Here is a 19619-nt window from a genome sequence, read left to right on the forward strand (position 1 = left end):
CCCGCCCAAGTTACATAGATCAGTGAATAGAAGGTCAAGCCTTGAGATGGGAAGTCCCGGGGTTCAAATATGACTTCAAGCACTTCCTAAGCTGTACAACAACCTTTAGCAAGCTACTTAACCAACTACCATGGCCTAGGCCTTATCATTCTTCTGCCTTAGAATCAATACGTTGTATTGATTCTAAAACTGAAGGTAAGGGTTAAAAAACAACAACAACTCGACATCCTAAAAATACCGGTCTTTTGCCTGACATCACTGGAAAAGAACCAGAGGACAATTACAATAGGACATCTCATGTCTGATGGTCTGTGATTTGCACTAGATCCTATTCATTTCTAAATAAAATTTGTAGTTTCAATCTATGGCTTAATGGTACTAAGTGGTTTGGTTTAGATATTACACAAGCTTTCAGAGTTGAGCTACATGGAATAAATTCTGAAGGTTAAAGATAATGTTTTCAAAGACAACTAAAGATAAGGAAAAACACAAACTAATAAAAAAAAACCCATAGAAATAGGCAGAACTGGATCTTTTAGTAGAAAGGATAAGTCAAATATAAGTGAAACACAATATAATAGCCTCCCTAGCCATAAATAAGGATACTCCCAACTAAAAAGCAGTAAATTTATTACTTAATCTGTTATGAAAGTAGGCTCAAGGGGCAGCTGGATAGCTCAGTGGATTGAGAGCCAGGCCTGGAGACAAGAGGTCCTAGGTTCAAATCTGGCTTCAGACACTTCCCAGCTGTGTGACCCTGGACAAGTCACTTGACCCCCACTGCCCACCCTTACCACTCCTCTGCCTTGGAGCCAATACACAGTATTGACTCCAAGACGGAAGATAAGGGTTTTAAAAAAAAAGGGATAGACTTTTCTTTTACTTTATATAAAAGGAGGCAAAACATAAAACAAATAAGAAATTCAGAAGGATGTGCAAAAATACAAATGATTAATACAGTGAACTTTTAACTAATGCAGAGTGAAGAATGCAGAAGCAGGAGAACATGTACAATGAATGTAATAATATAATATAAAAGCAACACAAAAAATTTCAATAAAAATAATAAAAACCTATTTTCTCTGTTCTGTCAATTCCTCTCCATTAAAAAATAAGTCGTACCTTGGATCAAAGTAAGTATAGTATTAGAATTAAGATTAAACAATGTTATGCAACTTTCACTCCTCCATAATTGATGCTGCACTTAAGTTTTATGGCTTTTTTTCTATTACAGTTTATATACTGGGAGAAAAAAAAAGCATAATGAGAACTGTTGCTGAGGACTTACAATAAAGTTCTTTCCTCCTCTTAAAAGATATGAAAGATTATGTGTGCAGACTGCTGAATATATTGTCAGCCATAGTTGCTATGTTGGTTTGCTCTATTTAGGTTTTTTTGGTTTGGTTTGGTTAGGTTTTTGGTATAAGAAAAGGTTCTATGGGAAAAGGAAGAGATTTGCTAGAAATAACTAATATTTTTCGAAAAGGTATCAAAGAGATTTTAAAATGGAAGGGAAGTAAAAATCAGGAAACTAAAGTTATTGGAATGAGACAAGTCTCTCTCCAATAAAGAAGCTATTCAATAGTCATCTCAACAATAATTGTGACATTATGGCCATATTCTCTGCCACATGGATTGCAATATCTTTGCCTTAGCAGACAGCATCCTTGAGTTGCTATGGCTAAAAAAGTTGGACCCTGTAGCCAATCTTCTAGTGACTAAAATCTAGACTGACCAAGTCCATCACCAAATCCACGCCCTTATCTAAAGCCTTTCTGGCAAGCTAACAAATGCTTTGACAATCCAAAGTCACCTCCATTCTATGAAGGAGATTTAGAATAGGATTCTAATTCATATTAAATCAAACAAAATTATAGCCAGACATCAATTTAAAGCGAATACTATTGTAAGAATATGGTGCATAATATGTTGATCAAAGTATTAAAAAGCAATAAATACAAAAAAGATAAGGGAAGTAGAAAGTGATGAAAAGACAAATTCCAGGTTAATGGCTTATATCATCTAGCTATAAAACAGTTTACCAAAAATAAAAACAGCTACATGGATAAAGAAGAATGGTTAAAAGGGTCTAAGGAAAATTATGGCAAACATATTGTGAAGTATTAAGCCCAGTTCTTGATTCAACTTTCATAGTGTATAATTGATCAAATATCAAGTATATGAAGTTTCATAGGCATGGCCTCTTTAGCAACAAAGATCACAAACTCTTCATAACTTCATGAACATTTTCAAGAGTTCCCATAGCTGAAAAATTTTATACTCTACAGCTGATCTAGTGATGGCCTTCTCTGGACTTAACTAAGCTGATTCTCAAATGCCACACAATAACTGGCCTCTTTCCAGGGTAGTAGGCTCTACCAGGACTTATATTTCATTGACCTACCTTTCACAAACTTGGGGTCATATCAAGACCAGAAAGAGGCACTGGAAAGGACTTCATTCACAGAATGAGAAGTTAGATGAAAATAAGTTAGCATTAAAGTCCAAAAGGCAATGTTAATTTAACCTTGGATTTCATAGTTTAAATAGCTCATCTGTAAACTATAGTTGAAAACCATCTTTCCCTCCTGTCACAACGCTTTTAGGATTCTTATATAAGTACTTTCACCTTGGCCTACAATTTAAGAAGGTTCTGGCATGTCTGATAAAAACCTCAATTTGGGAGACTTCTTTCCACCTACCAATAAGGGAAAGATACCTAAATTGGTAAAAGTTTCACTTACTTGACAATACTCCTTAACTTTTCCTAAAAACATACCCTTATATGTATGACAAGTTTTGCAAAGTTACAAAAGCTTAGTTCATAGGTAAAGGGGCCATCTTATAAGCAAGGTCTTAATCAAAAGCCAAAAACATCCCCAAATTGAAAATCTAAAAAAAGGAAAGTTATCATCATACCTCACCACCAAATAAAGGATCAAAGTCAGCACTTTCAGAAGGGAATATAAAAGACAGACAATCTGATACACATTACACTCTTTGTGCTCAGTGTTGACACAGGATTACACAAGCCTAGGAGATCTGCCTTCTCTCTATAGGGAACCCAAACAACCCTGCATAGGAAACAACAATACCCATGTGGCATCTTCTTCAGAGTCCATCAGTTGGCTGTGGAACATGTATTCTTATGAGAATTGCTGAATAAAAAGTAACATTATATATACCTAAGTTCATGCACTGTTATTTTTCTGCTACAGGAAGGATAATGTCCCACTATGGAATGAATCTCAAAGGTGGGACATATCTGCTCACTCTGATCACCTTCATGAACAAACACCATACCAAAACATTAAATGACCTCAGTATTCTCACCAATTTATCTCTTCTTTAGCTTAAAACTCCAAATTTTTGGAAGATTCTATAATTAAGCTTTCTAAACATAAGCAGTACAGTTAGTACTATTAAAAGCATAATGAATGATTAATCTTGAAATCAAAGAACAATACCATAAAGCACACACAAACAAGCTACAGAAAGTTGGTATCTATTACCCTCTCCAAAGGAATCCATTGAAAACCTATATATAAAAACCAGGAGGGGCAGCTAGGTGGCTCAGTAGTTAAGAGTGCCAGACCTAGAGACCAGAAGTTTGGGTTCAAATATGGCCTCTGACAATTCCTAGCTGTGTAACCCTGAGCAAGTCACTTAATCCCCATTGCCTAGACCTTACCACTCGTCTGCCTTGGAACTAATACTCAGTACTGATTCTAAGACAGAAGGTGTTTTAAAAAATAAACTAAAACTAAGTATTACCTTTAAACTCTCAAAATTAATCAATATTCTCTTTACTCAATCAATTCAAGTGCTGATTATTTCCATTCATAAAGCCAAGTAAATTCCCATGACAGTAAGACCAGTTCATGAATTGTGAACTTTCTGAATGTCCAGAGACTAGAAATGTAAGTAGTATATCAAGTCATCAAAGCTGTCCCTGCTCCTCTTTCTTCTTTCTTCTGGAAGAGTAGTCCAAATGATGTCTCCTTGACTTTTCCTATCTTTTGGGTGGCCCATAAAAGTGATACATATTCCTCCCTTCCCTAAAACTGGTGTGATTTTATTAATTCCAAATATAGCTTAATAATCCAGATAGTATCTGTCTCCATCACTCTCTCTTATAATACACACACACACACACACACACACACACACACACACATATTCTTCCCTTCCCTTTTAGTTTTTCCTGTTAAGAATTTCAAAACCAAATCTATGAGCTTAGCAAAGAAATAAGTCTCTTGATATTCTGTTTTTAAAAACTAGTATTTGTTGCTCTTGTTTCTTCCACTCTTTTCCTCCCAGGTCCCCTGTCTACCCTAAAATAAAGAAGAATTTGGTGTCCCTCCCTATCTATCTACTAGGGGGAAAACTTAAAGTTAGATTTATGTGAAAATAGGATTAACTCTCCCCTTGCCTATTTTTAAATTAATCAACAAAAAACTGAAAACACCCCAACTTAACACTAACTAGGGGAGGTCTGCAAGCCATTTACTAAAGGCACCCCCTGGGCAGTGCTAAGCAAATTTAAAGACCGCAATTGGCTCCTGTAAAGTGGGGAAGAGACAGGAAGTGACGTGGAAAAAAGGGCTATAAAAGTCCTGAACTTCCTGTCCAAGAGGGTCCTCAGCCTGAATCTTGGGTTTGGAGGATCTTGGACTGGGACTGTGGCTTGGAGCTATGACTTGGGACTTCAACCTGGGACTTTGGCTCTCAGACTGCTTCTGGTAAGACTGCTCCTGGGTCTTCTCCTTTTGAGCTTCGCTTAGGTGAGAGAGAAGCTGACCCTCCTTTCCTGGCTTCTGGAGAGATTAGTTCTGGAGAGGACTCCCCTTCTTGGAGGAGGTGGTATGGATTGAACCTTGTTTAATTCATCACTGAGTCCTCCAGCTGAGTAGTTAATGACCCTGAATGGGTTGAGCCAGGGACCAGAGCAACATTTAGGGTGATAGGCTAGACTTCTTACTCTACTCTCTTTTATATTTCTCTACTTTCACTCTTTCCACTCTTTGTAAATAAAGCTACTGAAAGTCAATTTGACTTGAGCTATAATATTTTTTAAATCGGCGACCAGAATACTATCTTAAAATTCTCATATATTTAATCAAACCCTTAATTTTAACTCCTTACATTTAGGAATACTTTGAGCCCATTATTGAAAGAGAGATGAAGTCTCAAGTGAATTGTCGTCATCTTCTTTATCAGGAAGTACTAACTAGACCAGAGGAGGTATGCCAAGTCAAGTCTCCATCATATGCAAAATCCCCAAACAGACTCAATGAATTCAATTAGCCTCTGTAATTCTTCATTAATATTTAGAGATGGGCTATGAATTGTTTACTATCAAGTATGATGAAATCTATAAGACTCCACTTTTACTGTTTTAAGTTCAATAAAAAAATCTGTTTGATGATTAATAACTGAGCTTCGTCTGGTTTTGAGATGTTAAATGTTCCAAGATCCCCACCTAATGATAGTTTTCTTTACCTCACCCTTAGTACTTTTGAGGGAGAGGAAGAAAAAAAGATTAAAGCCCCTCCCCACTTTCTTCTTTCAGAAGATCAGTGTTTTGAAACCTTTTCATCTCTGTTCTACTACAGACATATCCTTTTTATAGCCTGTGGACTCAAGAATCTCTCCTCTCCATAGTGCATTAAATTTGAGTGCTAGAATTTAGTTTTTAATGAAAAATTTCATTTTGCCCTCTTCAGTGTTCCATGGCTTTAGGCCTACTCAAAACTAGTGTAGAGTTTAAACACAGATTGTTACAATTTAATAGCTGACCTATTAAACTAACAATGTTTCATTGACTCTTATCTTTTCTAATCTCATCTTTAAAAATATACTTTTCCCTTTCCATTTCCAAGTTACATCTCTTTGCCACTGTTACAGGCCTTATGGTCCAACACTTTTGTTTATTTAATGCTCTTACATCACTATAAACCACATGTTGCTTAGTGGTGTACATTATTGAACTTTTCATATAACATCTTTTGTGTAGACTGTGACTGCCAAATATTTCAGAGTAAAGTTTCTTATTCTACTGACTGCTTTAAATCCTTGACATGTTCTAGTACATAATTTCTACAGGGTATACAAGTAAGTCAATGTACCAGTGGGTATATTTCCGGTACTCTCATGTACAATTTGCTTTTTCTTCATTCTTTACTCTGACACTTCATAGAAATGGGAATATTGAGCACTGCTAAACAGAAATTAAATTAATTTATTGTCTCAGTATACTCAGATGTATTAAACACACATTTCCCAGGGGAAGAAGAAATTCAAAAGGAAATAGGGATCACAATATAACAAGTGATTAAGGAATTAGAATGTCTGAACTCTAAGGCCAGATGGCATGCACCCCAGAATTCTGGAAAATATAGCAAGAGGAGAAAACATTGAGAGTTAGATGTGCACTGTGTGTATTCTAGATTAACATCCTAGACATGTCTGCAGCTGCACTGAATGCTGATGTGCCTCTTCCTCTGAAGCTAGGATCTAGCAATATGTAGATCTATTTAAAACTTTTTGCAAATAAGAAGTCTTGGTGGGGTGCCAGAACTTATATTTTAGGGAATATCCAAGAAAACGTCATTAAAATATCTCTTTTTAGATAAATGTTTTTTCAAACAATAAGTTCAGACAGAGAAAGGTGACACCTATTGTTTTGAAATTTTAAGGATGGCTGTATATCTGTTAAAAAAAAGAGGTAACCAATGAAATCTGAAATATAACACTTGAACTACAGGGACACCCACAGACAGTGTAGTCAGACTACAAGAATATTTTCAAACAAAAGGGCAACCTACAAGGGTCAATAAGAATAGTATGTGGCATGAAATAGTTCAATGGAACAAGGACTGCTGGAGGCAAACCTAAAGGAAGCCTAGAAAGAAAAAAAGAATGTGCAGATAACGACAAATTTGTAGGCAGTCAATGGAAAAGAAGAAAAGCAAATGTAGGACACCTTTTCAGGCTCTTACAATTTAGCACAATTTGTCCCTAGAAGAATACTACTCCCCCATCCCCCAAAAAGGAATGAATGGCTTCAACAAAAGCAAAGGGGAAAATACTTAAGCATTAAGGGTCATAACAAATCTTTTCATGAGTCTCCTTGACCACAGAAAGGAAATAAAGTCAGATTTTAAGTTATTCATTTTTTTAGGGAAAAGGTCATAAAGTAACATTCACACACAGTATGTAAAGAGAGACCTAATAGTAAACTTATTGTGAGTTAAGAATTGCTCTATGACTTTCTCCAAACTTAAGCTCTGAATGACATTTAGCATTACTGCTGTCATTAGTTCCATTCCAACATCATCTTATCCCAAACAGCTCCTCCTCTCAAAAATGAAAACAGAACACCTCTATCAAAAATTTAACAAATCAATCCCATGTACCTCTTCAGAACAAGATACAGTCTTTTGCTGAGTATGTCCTGGTATTCAAGAGCCTAGTTGGAAGGGAAAATGGCAAACTAGGCATCATCAAACTGTATTATTATGTTTCCTACACAAACATTCTTCCCTATCTGTGAGGCTTTGCTTGTGCTCTTCATTCTATCTAAAATATTCTCACTTCTGCCTCTCTGCCTGTTTAATTTCTTCCCATCTTTTCTTTTTTTATTTCCTTTTAAAAAAAACCCTTAAGCTGGTGGAATTGTGAACTGATCCAACCATTCTGGAGGGCAATTTGGAATTATACCCAAAGGGCATAATACAGCAATACCACTACTGGGTCTGTATCCCAAAGAGATTTTTTAAAATGGATTAAGGACCTGTTTATACAAAAATATTTACAGCAGTTCTTTTTGTGGTGGCAAAAAATTGGAAACTAAAGAGATGTTCCTCAATTGGGTAATGGCTAACCAAATTGTGATTATATGATGGTGATGGAATACTATTGTGCTAGAAGGAACAATTAACAGGATGATTTCAGAAAGAACTGGAAAGACCTCTATGAACTGAAGCAGAGTGAAATAAGCAGAACAGGGGATCATTATACACAGTAACTGCAATATTGTGGAATCATCAACTGTGATAGATTTTTTTTAAAAAACCTTAACTTCTGTGCATTGGCTCCTAGGTGGAAGAATGGTAAGGGTGGGCAAAGGGGGTCAAGTGACTTGCCCAGGGTCACACAGCTGGGAAGTGTCTGAGGCCAGATTCGAACCTAGGACCTCCTGTCTCTAGGCCTGACTCTCAATCCACTGAGCTACCCAGCTGCCCTGACTGTGATAAATTTTGCTGCTAAAATCAATACAATGATCCAAGACAATTCTGAGAACTTATGAAAAAAGAATGCTATCCAACTCTAGAAAAAGAATTGTTGGAGCAGAAATGCAAATGAAAAAATATGACTTATCACTTGTTTATTTGAGTATATGATTTAGAGTTTTGGTTCTATAATTTGCTTACAAAAATGAATAATATGGAAATATGTTTTGCTTGATAATACATGTATAACCCAGAATGAATTGCTTGTAAGCTCTGGGAAGAGTGAGGAAGAAAAAGGAAGGAAGGTAATTTGGACCATAAAACTTTGGAATACTTATGTGGAAATTTGTTATTAAAAATTGTTTTAAATTTAATAAAAAAAACAACAACCATCTCCATTACTTCCATCTTAGAATCAATACTGTATACTGGTTCCAAGGCAGAAGAGTAAAAGGGCTAGGCAATGGGGTTAAGTGACTTAAAGAGTCACAGAGGTGGGAAGTGTCTGAAGCCAAATATGAACCCAGCATGTCCTGTGTCTCTAGGCCTGGTTCTCAATCCACTGGGCCACCTACCTGCCCCCTCGTCCCATCTTTTCAAAGAGCAACTAAAATGCTATGTCCTCAGATCAGTCCCAGTGAGTTAAGAACTTTATCAGATCTCACAAAACAGTTTTTTGTGCACTTGTCTAATTATTTATTTATTGTGCATTATTGCTACATAATTGATATATGTCATAAAGATCTTATTTTTCTAAATATTGAATTTTCCCCACTGCTGAGCACTGTCTAATTAATAAATGCTGGGGGGAACTGAATAATTCCCTAACACCATCTTTAAGCATTGTCTTAATGTTAAGAACCAGTGGTAAGATTTTTGCTTCATCGTTATTCAATGATTCAATTTAGGAATCATCTGGTTTATTCCTTTTCCACATCATTTTTCTTTTGTTCATAGAATTATATGTTTAGACCTTGAAGGAAACCTTAAGAGTTCATGTAATTCAACCCCCAAATCAAGGACAGGAGGAGCCTCAGAATCAAATGTTGTAAGTGGCTTCTTCAACTTCATCCTGGTGATAAAACTGTAAGGTAGCCAAGATTCAAGCCCCATCCTCTGACTCCAAAAGAAGTGAGGGATTTTTTTTCATTTTAATTTCTCTCTCTCTCTCTCTTTTTTTTTTTTGGGGGGGGGGAAGAAAAAAGGAAGAAAAACACAGAAGCTACTCAATGTTTTCAAAATGAAGAGAAATTTTTCATGTTGCTCTTTGCTTAAAAAGAAAAAAAGTTACCCGATCTCTTCTATTGATTTGGAATATTTTAAAAGTATTGTTTTCTCAATGCCATTACACCTAATGCATTAAACCCAAAGGGAAATAATTAATCTAAAAAAATCTAGCTATTAACGCGGGTAGTAGAGGCAATTTTCAATATAAGACCTTTAAGGATAATAAGTAATCAATCTGTCATTTTCTAGAAATGGAGACAGCAGGACAATTTCTAACTTAAATTTTAGAAGGAAAGATTAAATTCAAGGCAATAATAGGGAGGCAGTCCCAAAATAAGGCTAGAATCCACTCTGACAACTAGCTCTCACAGGATTTTTAGGTAAAATTTATGTTGGAAAGAGTGATTTCAATGGCATTTTTAGCTTAAAAAAATTGTTCCCAGTCCCTATCTTGTGATCCTCTTCCCGAAAGGTTTCCCTTTTGATCATCCTTTTTAGTCCAATCCTCAAACTCCTTTACCCCTAAATCCACAGATTTTCTCATTCTTCTTTAGTGAAAACCTACCACACAATTCATCTCAAGATATCTTACAGGATTTCCATTTGTTTTGCCTCAGCTCCTACATTAATCCAAACAATAAGGGCCTTTAAAACATTCATAAATAACCTGCTGCTGCTGCTGGCACCTAGGAGCCAAGTGCAGCAATGTTAAGCAACAACAAATTTCATAGTTCAAGAGGCACAGTTAAGGAAAAAGGTTGCTCAGAAAATCGCTCTCATTTAGCACAAAGATCCTTAAAAATTGCATGAAATCAGTCAAGTAACTATAGAAACCAATTTCTTCAGCTCCATATCACACGTCTCACACCTCAATTGTCTTTATTATCGTCTGCTGTCAGATCCTTAATCAGAAATGTGAACAGGCTTGATGATTTATTCAGCAGGGAAAAGAATCTGTAGGTCAAGTGAAAAATTTCACACACACCCCCATACACACACCACATCTTCAACCTTAGGTACTTTCATTTCATTCTGTTCCCAGTAGCTCTGGGGGTAACTCCAGTGAGATCCAATATTAAGGCTCAATTAAAATAAGCTCCAATTAGTGGAGCTTTTTTCTCTGAGGCTAGAAAAGTCAGGAAATGGATATTGGGAAATGTAAAAAGTCAGCTACTGAGAGGAGGCTGCAGACATAAATGAACTTATTTGTTGATTTCTACAGTTGCTATGCAGAGGCCTCTGGGAGTAAAAGCTTAACCAGTCTAAGCTATAAACTAAAACCCCTGCAGCTAAACATGAACTGTGTGAAACAAGGGCTCCATTCCAGAACAGAAAACTGCTGGGCCCAGAAAATTAAAAGCCAGAGGCATTTTCCATTTAAAACTAAATCCCAGTACCGCCTCCCAGCCAAAGAATTATAAGCAGTATCAGATTTACAAAACGAACAATTACCCTGGAAAAATGTAGCCTATTGTACAGTCCCAGATGCTAAATCTCAAAAGTTTCCCTTTTTTTTTTAATCCCACATTATATTCCTACCAAGTGCACTGTTATACTTTACAAAGAACCATTTCTAGACAGGCCTGAGCCTTGGAAATAAATTTTAAAAGGAAAGCTCATAATTCATTGACCTTATTTGAAGTACTGCCCTTGCCTGTGGCAGTTCCTGTCCTTCCCCAAGGCCTCTGCAAATGGTATGCCACAGCAAAATAAACCCTGACCTAATTGCTGGCAGGCGAGCACTGCCACCCTTCTCTCAAATACAAAGGCAGCAAAAGCATGGCGGGCTGCAAGTCTTACCTCTTTGGCTTTCTGCTTTAATCGCAGCTGCTCTGGATCTTCTTTATTAGAACGACTCTATCAAAGGAAAAGAAAATTTTAATAGAAATTACTAGCATCTAAACACCACAGCAGCCGTTAAATATTTAATAAATGACAATTTTCTCTTGTGATTGAAAATCCTAGCTTCAGGGGCAAATGCCAGAATCCAGGTTTGATTCCCCACCCCCATGTTCTCCCTCTCTCTCCACCTCCTCCCCCCTTGCTGTTCAACTGGGCCTGCTGCTGCTGCTGTTTTAGCCTAGAGGAAGCTTATGCTGAAAGTGATGCTAACACTGTCAGTCAGGTCCAGTTGAGGCATGACGTTGTTCTTGTCAGGAGCAGACATCAAAAACAGATGGCATGGAGAGAGGAAAAGAACGATGGTTTCAGACTCAAGTACCCCAACCAAACTGGGTTGATACCCAAGTGAAACCCTTTAGGGAGATAATGCAGAGATCAGAAGCTGTTTCGAGTAGTGTTTAGTCAAGAATCGAGCTTGGTTTTCAATAAAACCTTGATATCCTAAAAAACCCGCCTCTTTGGAAAAGAGAAGAAAATAAAAATGAATCTTAGCATATAGGTTACAGCAAACTTTCCTTCTTTATGAGTTGAGTGACTCACTGGGGTCAACATTTTGCCTCATCTATTCAACAAATAATTATTAAATATCTACGATGTTTCAAGGCAAGAGGTACCATGGCCTATTAGCCAGAGAGCTGGTCAGGAAGGCAGGAAGCTCCAGAATCCAAGTCTTGCCTCTGATACATAGTAGCTGTGTAATTCTGGCTAGTCATTTATCTTGAAAATGTTCTAGGTATGTTCCCTGTACCACTTGCAACCATAGGCCCAGACCCTGACCCCTACCCCTGTCATTCTTAATATTGCAAATCATTAGTCTAGTCCTTTCAAAAGTCACCAAAAGGAAGAGCTGACCCCTGCATTCCTAAAGTTTAAGAAAGAAGGTAAGTCAAGAACATGCACAGGAGAGAATAGAATAAATTGTAGTAGATTCTCAGTTCCTTGAGGACAGAAACTGCTTTTGTTATTTTTTTCTTTGTGTCCCCAGTTTTTAGCAATGTTTAGCACACAAAAGACACTTATTAAATGCCAATTGAACCACAGTGCTATAAAAATAGATCAAGGGGTTTTAATGGACAGTTAGATCAAAAGTATTGGTGATATACTGGGATAGCCAAAGAAAATCCAAACAAACTCCAAGCTAATGTAATCTTGAGCTAAATTAAAAGAATCATAGCTTAGCTTTCAGGAGAAGGGAGATGCTATTTCAATTCCACTCTGCTATCATTGGATCATCTCATTTTAGCATGGTGTTCAGTTCTGTGTGCCTCCATTTAAGGAAACCGATAAGCTAGACAGTGTCCCGAGGAAGGCAACCAGGATGCTGAAAGGTCTTGAATCTATATCATTTAAGGATAGTGTGAAGGAATGGGGCATGTTTAACCTAGAGAAGGGTTGGGGAAGGATAGTAGTGCCTAAAATACTTCAAGGACTATCATATGAAAGAGGGATTAGACTTACTCTGTTTGGCTCCAGAGAACTGAGCCAGGAGAAATGAGTGAAAGCTACACACAACACAGGCCTGATGTCAGGAAGACGTCTTAACAATTAGAGCAGCTGATGCTGCTTTAAAGGTACCTCTTTCTACAGTTTGGATAACTAAGTGTCTAGTATGTTATAATAGAGATCTCTTTCACCTATGGTTTGGACTAGATGGCCCCTGAGGTTCTTTCCAATTCTCCAATTCTGTGATTCTGAAAAGTGTAAAAAGAGAGCTATGGTGATTTAGGGCCAACTGCCAGATTTCAAACAAAAAGGAGGAACTCCTATTAAATTCTGCAGTGAAAGGACAGCAAGGGATCTCTTCCTGACCCCAAAAGCCACCACTTCATAACTTGGAGCAATGCATTCAAATAAACACAGATATATTCATCTTGACAAAGTTATCCAACCTTTATAAATCTAAACTAAAATTTATTCTAGCTCTGAAATTCTGCAATCACTAACAAAAGGTGAAGAACTTTCCTTTGTTTGCATACATTTACCTGCTTTTAATTTCACTGAATAACCTTTTACCTATTTGTATTACAGGACAACATAGAAAATGAATTAAGATTTTAAAACACTGTCATTAAGTAGCTACAAAGTTCTCCTTGGAACTGAAAAAACTAATTGGTAAGAGTTCTAATTTTAGTTTCAATTCTACAAAGACAATTTTATTTCAACACTAACTAATGCAAATACATTATTGAACAGGTCCAATGGCAAAGAATCTGTTAGGGTCTTGTGTTTGAGAAGTGGTGCTGAGACCCCACTTTCACCAATGAAGACCACAAATGTCTCAATTTTTTTTTAGTTTTAGTTGTCTGAGATTCAAAGAAGTTAAAAGATTTGCACATAGCCAAAGAATATCAAAAGCACCAACACTGCCTATTATGTCATATTTTCCTTTTTAATTATTTAAAAATTTGAAAAATTCTATATGTCTCAGTTTGGCACTAGTGCAAATTCTGTACATCTTATTTTCTTGGAAAGTTATATAGCCAAAGCATTATATTGTGACCAAAAATATCCTGATGATAGTTAACAAATTTTTCAATGGTTTGAGAATGGTTCATTTTTTATAGTAGGCCTGTTGTTTTTCCTTAGGAAGGGAGTATGGCAGGGGGAAGGGGGGTAAAGGACACCATAATTCATCTGTATAACAATAATTTATATCAATAAAATATACTAACAATAATCATATTTGCTTATTATCATAATACAACATCTTGAATTTAGATCATGTTCTTTAAAGAATGAAGTTGTGCCTTTGTTATTAAATCTTAGTGAGGTATATCAGAGGTAAATATTGATATCTCTAGACTATGTAAACAAAGATTTGAAGTGACTTGCTCACTCACAAAACAATCAGCTGGCACAGAGTAATTTAATATTAAGCTAGTAATTCTCAAACTTATCCTCTAAGTCAACATTCCCTTTTCTATATATAATGCCTTTCTTCAGACCAGGCCCCGCCCCCAAAAGAAAAGTCTTCCCACAGATTGTGGGGTTGTAGGAGAAAGGCAAGTAAAAAAGTATTTTAATTTTTAGGATTTCTATACAGTTAAGAATGAGAAAGATATTGTTACACCTTATCACAGGATTATAGATTTAGAAAAGGAAGGGACTCTAAATGATCCTTTGCTTATAGCACCTCATTCTTTCTTTGTTCAAGAGAACTGAGGCCAACAAGAAAAGATCAGTGGGATAGCAGATGCTAATAATAGCAATAATGAAGTTGAGGAATAAGAGAAATGAAACGTAAAATAAGCTCTAACAGTTGTGACAGGAAGGCTACACCATGAAACTAATCAGTATACTATTGAATAGTTATTAGGAACTTGAAAGCTATTATCTTTGCAAACTATGCCAGTGAAACAGATAAATGCTCCTCAAATTGGCTATTCAAGAAGGGACTTGATGGGTTGGATTAGACTAGATGACTGCAGAGTTTCTTCCGACTTAATTCTATGAAAATGAGCAAGATCTTAGAAATAAATATTTTGATTGTGGAGGCCGCCAAAAGATTAAGAAATGTCACTGAAGTTAAGAGCTATATTTTACCAAAGTTCAGCCTTTTAAGGTTTGTTGTCATAACAGAGATATAAAATCTCTACATAGTTGATAGACACTTAAGTTCTCAGGGACTATCAATGATTATAGGGCTTGCCTTCATTGAATTTAGAGCTTAAAGGAACTTTAGAAGTTGCTTTTGTTTTAAAGTTAGAGAAATTGAGGCCAAAAGAAATTAAGTGACATGGCTTACCCAAGATTCCACCTGGCATATGAATTCCAATACAATATTAAATGAAAATAGCTGCCTCACATAGCATTAGTATATCCTTTCTGATCATAATCTATTCTCTCTTTTCATCTACCATCAAGTATTTCTGCTTTCTCAGCCCCAATTATTCCCTTCTTTTTTCCAATGATATTCCTACCTGCTTTTCAAACTCTCTTCTCTCAACTTCAGCTTGGTACATTAATAAACCATTTTTAAAAATCTGAAAATATTTTCTCAGTGGATATAGATTTCAACAAACTAACATAATACTCTCAACCATGCAGAATGACTTACTATCAAAACATATAATTTCTCTGAAATATTTTGAGACAAAATGTAATACTAACATAATTAAAAGTGCAAACAGTCAAATGAATCCTGACCTCACCATCAAGTCACATCTCTGCCACTACGATAAGTCAGCCCCCACCTTAGCTGCTCTGAGCAACATCTCTCGTTCCTCTTCATCCTTTCGCTGTTTCTCCATGTGATCCAGCTTCTCAAGAAATCTAAGCTGTGATCTGGTATCATTAGACATGACATAATTTTCACTTTCCTAGAAAAAAACAATGGTTATAGAAATGAGTCACATTTCATCATATAGCTCTCTCTGAATAACAAAAGCCCGTGATTTTAACACTACTACAGAGGAAAAAATGCATGTGAGAAGGGTATAATGTTTACAATATCTGCCACCTTCTACCAAAGTCATCCTTAGAGATGGAGAAGTAATTAAATAATTATTTTCCTTCAAAGTTTAGGTGAAATTAATAATTCATTTGCCTATATCCTACAGTATCAAAGTAGGAGTCATTAATAAAAAGATGAAAACTAGTCAGGTACAAACTATATAATCTAAATTATGTAATCTATCACTTATCATCCATAAGATTATAAAGAAGCATTTAGTCCACAGTTTTCAATATAATCAAACTGAACTTAAGAATGCAGAAAAAACTGAGAGAAGAACAATAGAAAAAAGTTGCCTCACATAAAGATATTCTGCGAGTAGAATGGTCTCACCTATATTCCTGTTTAAAATTGTTCCTTTTTATTTAAATTCTTTGTACAATTCAGAACAAAATAATGCCTTAATCATGTTATAATTATTATATTGGGCCAAATATTGGTATAGTTTGCAAATAATTAGATAAGTAATGTCTAAGAAATAAAAGTAATGTTCCATTTACTCAAGTATTCTGGGTTAAATAGTGAAAAATTTCTAGATTCAGGATTTTCTAACATTTTTCTTGAATACCACTACTTCTTCACATGTTCCCCTGCCTTTTTTAAGGAGGGATGCTAGATTTTTAAAAAATGTCCTGCCATCAAGCTTTTAAAAAATGCTTCCTATTACCTCATTCATCTAATGATAACTTTTATAGCAAACTTTTAAAAGAAACAATGTTTCCTGAAACATTTAATCCAACAACCTGACTTTTTTTAAAACCTCTAAAATCATAAATACCTTCTGTCCTCATCCCCATATTTTTTTCATTCTTATACTTACAAGGGTTTCAATTAACCAGGAAGGGGGGGAGGGAAGTTTCATATGCCCAGAATTCTACTTTTAAAATTAAATTTTTATTGTTTGTGTTTAACCAGATCAAAAGAGTATTACATACTTTAAGGGGGAAAGCTGTAACAGTACTACTTATTTTGGTTAGAGTCTAATACACAAAAAAATCTTCATATGCTTTATAGAGTTAAATAATACAAGTTAAAAGTATGGAATAAATTACAGGCCAACCATAGAAGTGTATAAACAAAATCACTAGTGGTTTCTTAAATACCTCCTCTTTACCCATTTTCATTTTCAAACACTCTGGAGATAATTTACTGACGGGATTTAATTTAAAATGGAACACAACACACTAAATGAAGTGGGGGGGAGGGTGCAAATCAGAAATTTGGCCCAATCTCACTGCCATGCTGAGATCTCTCCTACTCAAATACAGCTGTCCCTGGCATAACTCATCTTCCTTTACTTTTCCAGATGTTGCTCCACAGATAAGCTCCTCCCTCTCATCCTACTGAGTCCTTAACCTTATTTAAATAGTAACCCTGACCTCACCACCTTCCTTCCTGGCTACCCAGCTGGTAGACCCAGGTAAACTGTTCATGGATGAACAGAAAAAAAAAAAAAAAAAAAAGCATGCTTCACAGAATTTTTAGAACCACTACATATTAAACACTCTACTAAGAATAAAGAAACCAATAGAAACCAAATGCCATCAATGCCAACAACTAAACCATATCCAAAAAATGAAATATGGCATCTTTCTATTGAGGAAAAAAAATAAACCAAATCTGCAGCAAATGGCTTGCAGAGAATAAGCACATCTCTTCAGTAGGAAACACTAGGTAGCAATATTAATAGCAAGTATGTGCCACCTTGAACACCCAAATATAGACTTGTTGCCTCTTTAAAAAGTTCCATTTACATAAATAGGAAACATTGCAAGAGAAACTGTTTTCAAGTATAAATCTAAAGAGAGCAAGCCAAGTGAAAGAGCATCAGAAAGTAGAAATGTCAACAGCAGTCAGTGACTGTAGTGGCAACTCTCTATTGGAATGGCTGAACAATATAACAAAGATGATTCACATGAGCTTGAAGAAGAGGAAAGAAGCTGAATCCAAGCACCATGGATAAGGGGTAATAATCATTCAATACTGAAGCCAAACATGGCTAAATTAAGACAAAAGATGCCATAGCTGCCTTTCTTTCTATATGAGTAACTCCTTAGAAAGGTTTTGAAATATGGGGCAATGAGGACAGCATTAGAAAAGTAAGAAGGCCACAAGCTCTTACCTAATGACATCTTTAAGGTAAAATATATGCTTCCCAGTTTGCCAGGTGCAGGAAAACCCCCAAAACAGATGCTACTGTTGTATGTGTATATGTTGTATATGTATAAAATAAGTTCCAGCGTAAAGACTGCAGTCAATAGTATACTGAATGGAATTCAGACTGCTAAACACAACTTTCTAAAACAACAGATTTCAAAACTTCCATACCTAGTACTGACAGACTATGTTAATTGTTCAAGAACAGCTCAATGAAAATGTGGCTACATTGATAAATGCATGGTTTTTTTTTTAAAAAGGGAACAATAAGGGGTATAGCTCAAAAATGCAAAAAGTAAGTCTTATAGAATGAACCTCATTTTAACCCAAAGTTGATAGAAGCTATAAGTATGCTTCAAAGACTAAAGACTAATATCAGAATCTTCTCATCCAAAGCTTTCAGTTCAGTTCTCAAATTAGAGAATAATAAAAAGCATACACAGTTTTACTCCCTGGGGCTCTGGAAACAGTGGTCATGATATCCCTTAGGTTTTGTTTTTCCAGAGTCTTTTCTACTGCTGAGTTCATATGGCTGTTGCTCAGACCAGCAAAATTTCATAAAAGAATTATCATGTTATTTGAGGACTTCAGCAATAACAATCCAATTCTCCCCAAGGTCCAAGTGATGTAAAGAAAGTAGGGCAATTGCTCTAGGGGACTCACCGGTGATGTGGCAGCTGATATTCCCTTGGATTCCTCTTAACCTATGGCTAGGACACCATGGTGGTCACCATACTACAAACCTCAAATGTTATAAGATCTTTCATCCCAGCTTTTTCTTATCCCCCTGTAATCTTACTCCAATACCAGTTTTATCCAGTATTCTTTAATAAAGGAAGAGAAATAGAGGCTATTCTTTCTTCCTCATCGCCCAATCATTTCTTTCTCCCCAAACTAACAACTGCCTCCAGTGCCTTCATCTTGATAATGGCTAGTGAGTGTGATCACATCACGAGGGACACTACGCATTTTAATTCTATGATTTTTACAAATGCAGGCAGTCGTATTCATCAGGGACATCAGCTTTCACTCAATGGGTTCCTACGCATTATGTTAGCAGGAGACATGAATGCTAACCACAATGCTACCATTTTTACAAAATAAAAAGGGAACTAGCACAGCACTCTAATTTTTTTCCTTTCCAACACAAACTTAGTGAGGTGAAATCTGAAGTCTCTGCCACCACAAACCTTTGGATAACTACTTCGATTAAACCTTAATTTTATTTTTCCATGTGCACATATATCTGCATGCTCTAAATTCTGAAACAATCAAGAGTATGAATGATTTTACACAAATATCAACTTACAGGAAAAAACTTGGCTAGTTTCTACAGGAATATATTTAATATATGAAGATACACAATACATGAACCTTTTAACATAGGAAAGAATAAAAAATTACTCAGAACTTCCTTAATGATTTTCTTTACCTTGCAGGTTGTCATTCGATGCTGAGCAATTACAGTCAGTTTTTCTATAAGGCCTCGTAATCGCTCCTGTGTAGCATGGGAGATCAAGTTCACAACATCAGAGTTAAGTTCCATAATGTCATGCCTTTTACCTGTGGAAGCAGAGAAAATCCATTACATGTTTTAGCAGTGGCTGATAATTGAAATAATTAGCACAGCAGGTATTCTGTTCCCC

General features: G+C 36.0%; 1 protein-coding gene across 2 annotated transcripts in view; it reads right to left on the minus strand.

Annotated features, from left to right (window-relative positions):
• The window catches only part of TAF4B (TATA-box binding protein associated factor 4b), a 196632-nt gene that overhangs the window by 68438 nt on the left and 108575 nt on the right, over nucleotides 1-19619 (minus strand). For both annotated transcript variants that reach the window (XM_044666491.1, XM_044666499.1), the window contains 3 exons: nucleotides 19406-19536; nucleotides 15557-15682; nucleotides 11262-11318 (listed from right to left, as the gene is read on the minus strand). In XM_044666491.1, coding sequence (XP_044522426.1) covers nucleotides 11262-11318; nucleotides 15557-15682; nucleotides 19406-19536 — 314 coding nt within the window. The remainder of the gene's footprint in view (nucleotides 1-11261; nucleotides 11319-15556; nucleotides 15683-19405; nucleotides 19537-19619) is intronic.

This window comes from Gracilinanus agilis, chromosome 1 (genome assembly GCF_016433145.1).
Source record: "Gracilinanus agilis isolate LMUSP501 chromosome 1, AgileGrace, whole genome shotgun sequence".
Lineage (NCBI taxonomy): Eukaryota > Metazoa > Chordata > Mammalia > Didelphimorphia > Didelphidae > Gracilinanus > Gracilinanus agilis.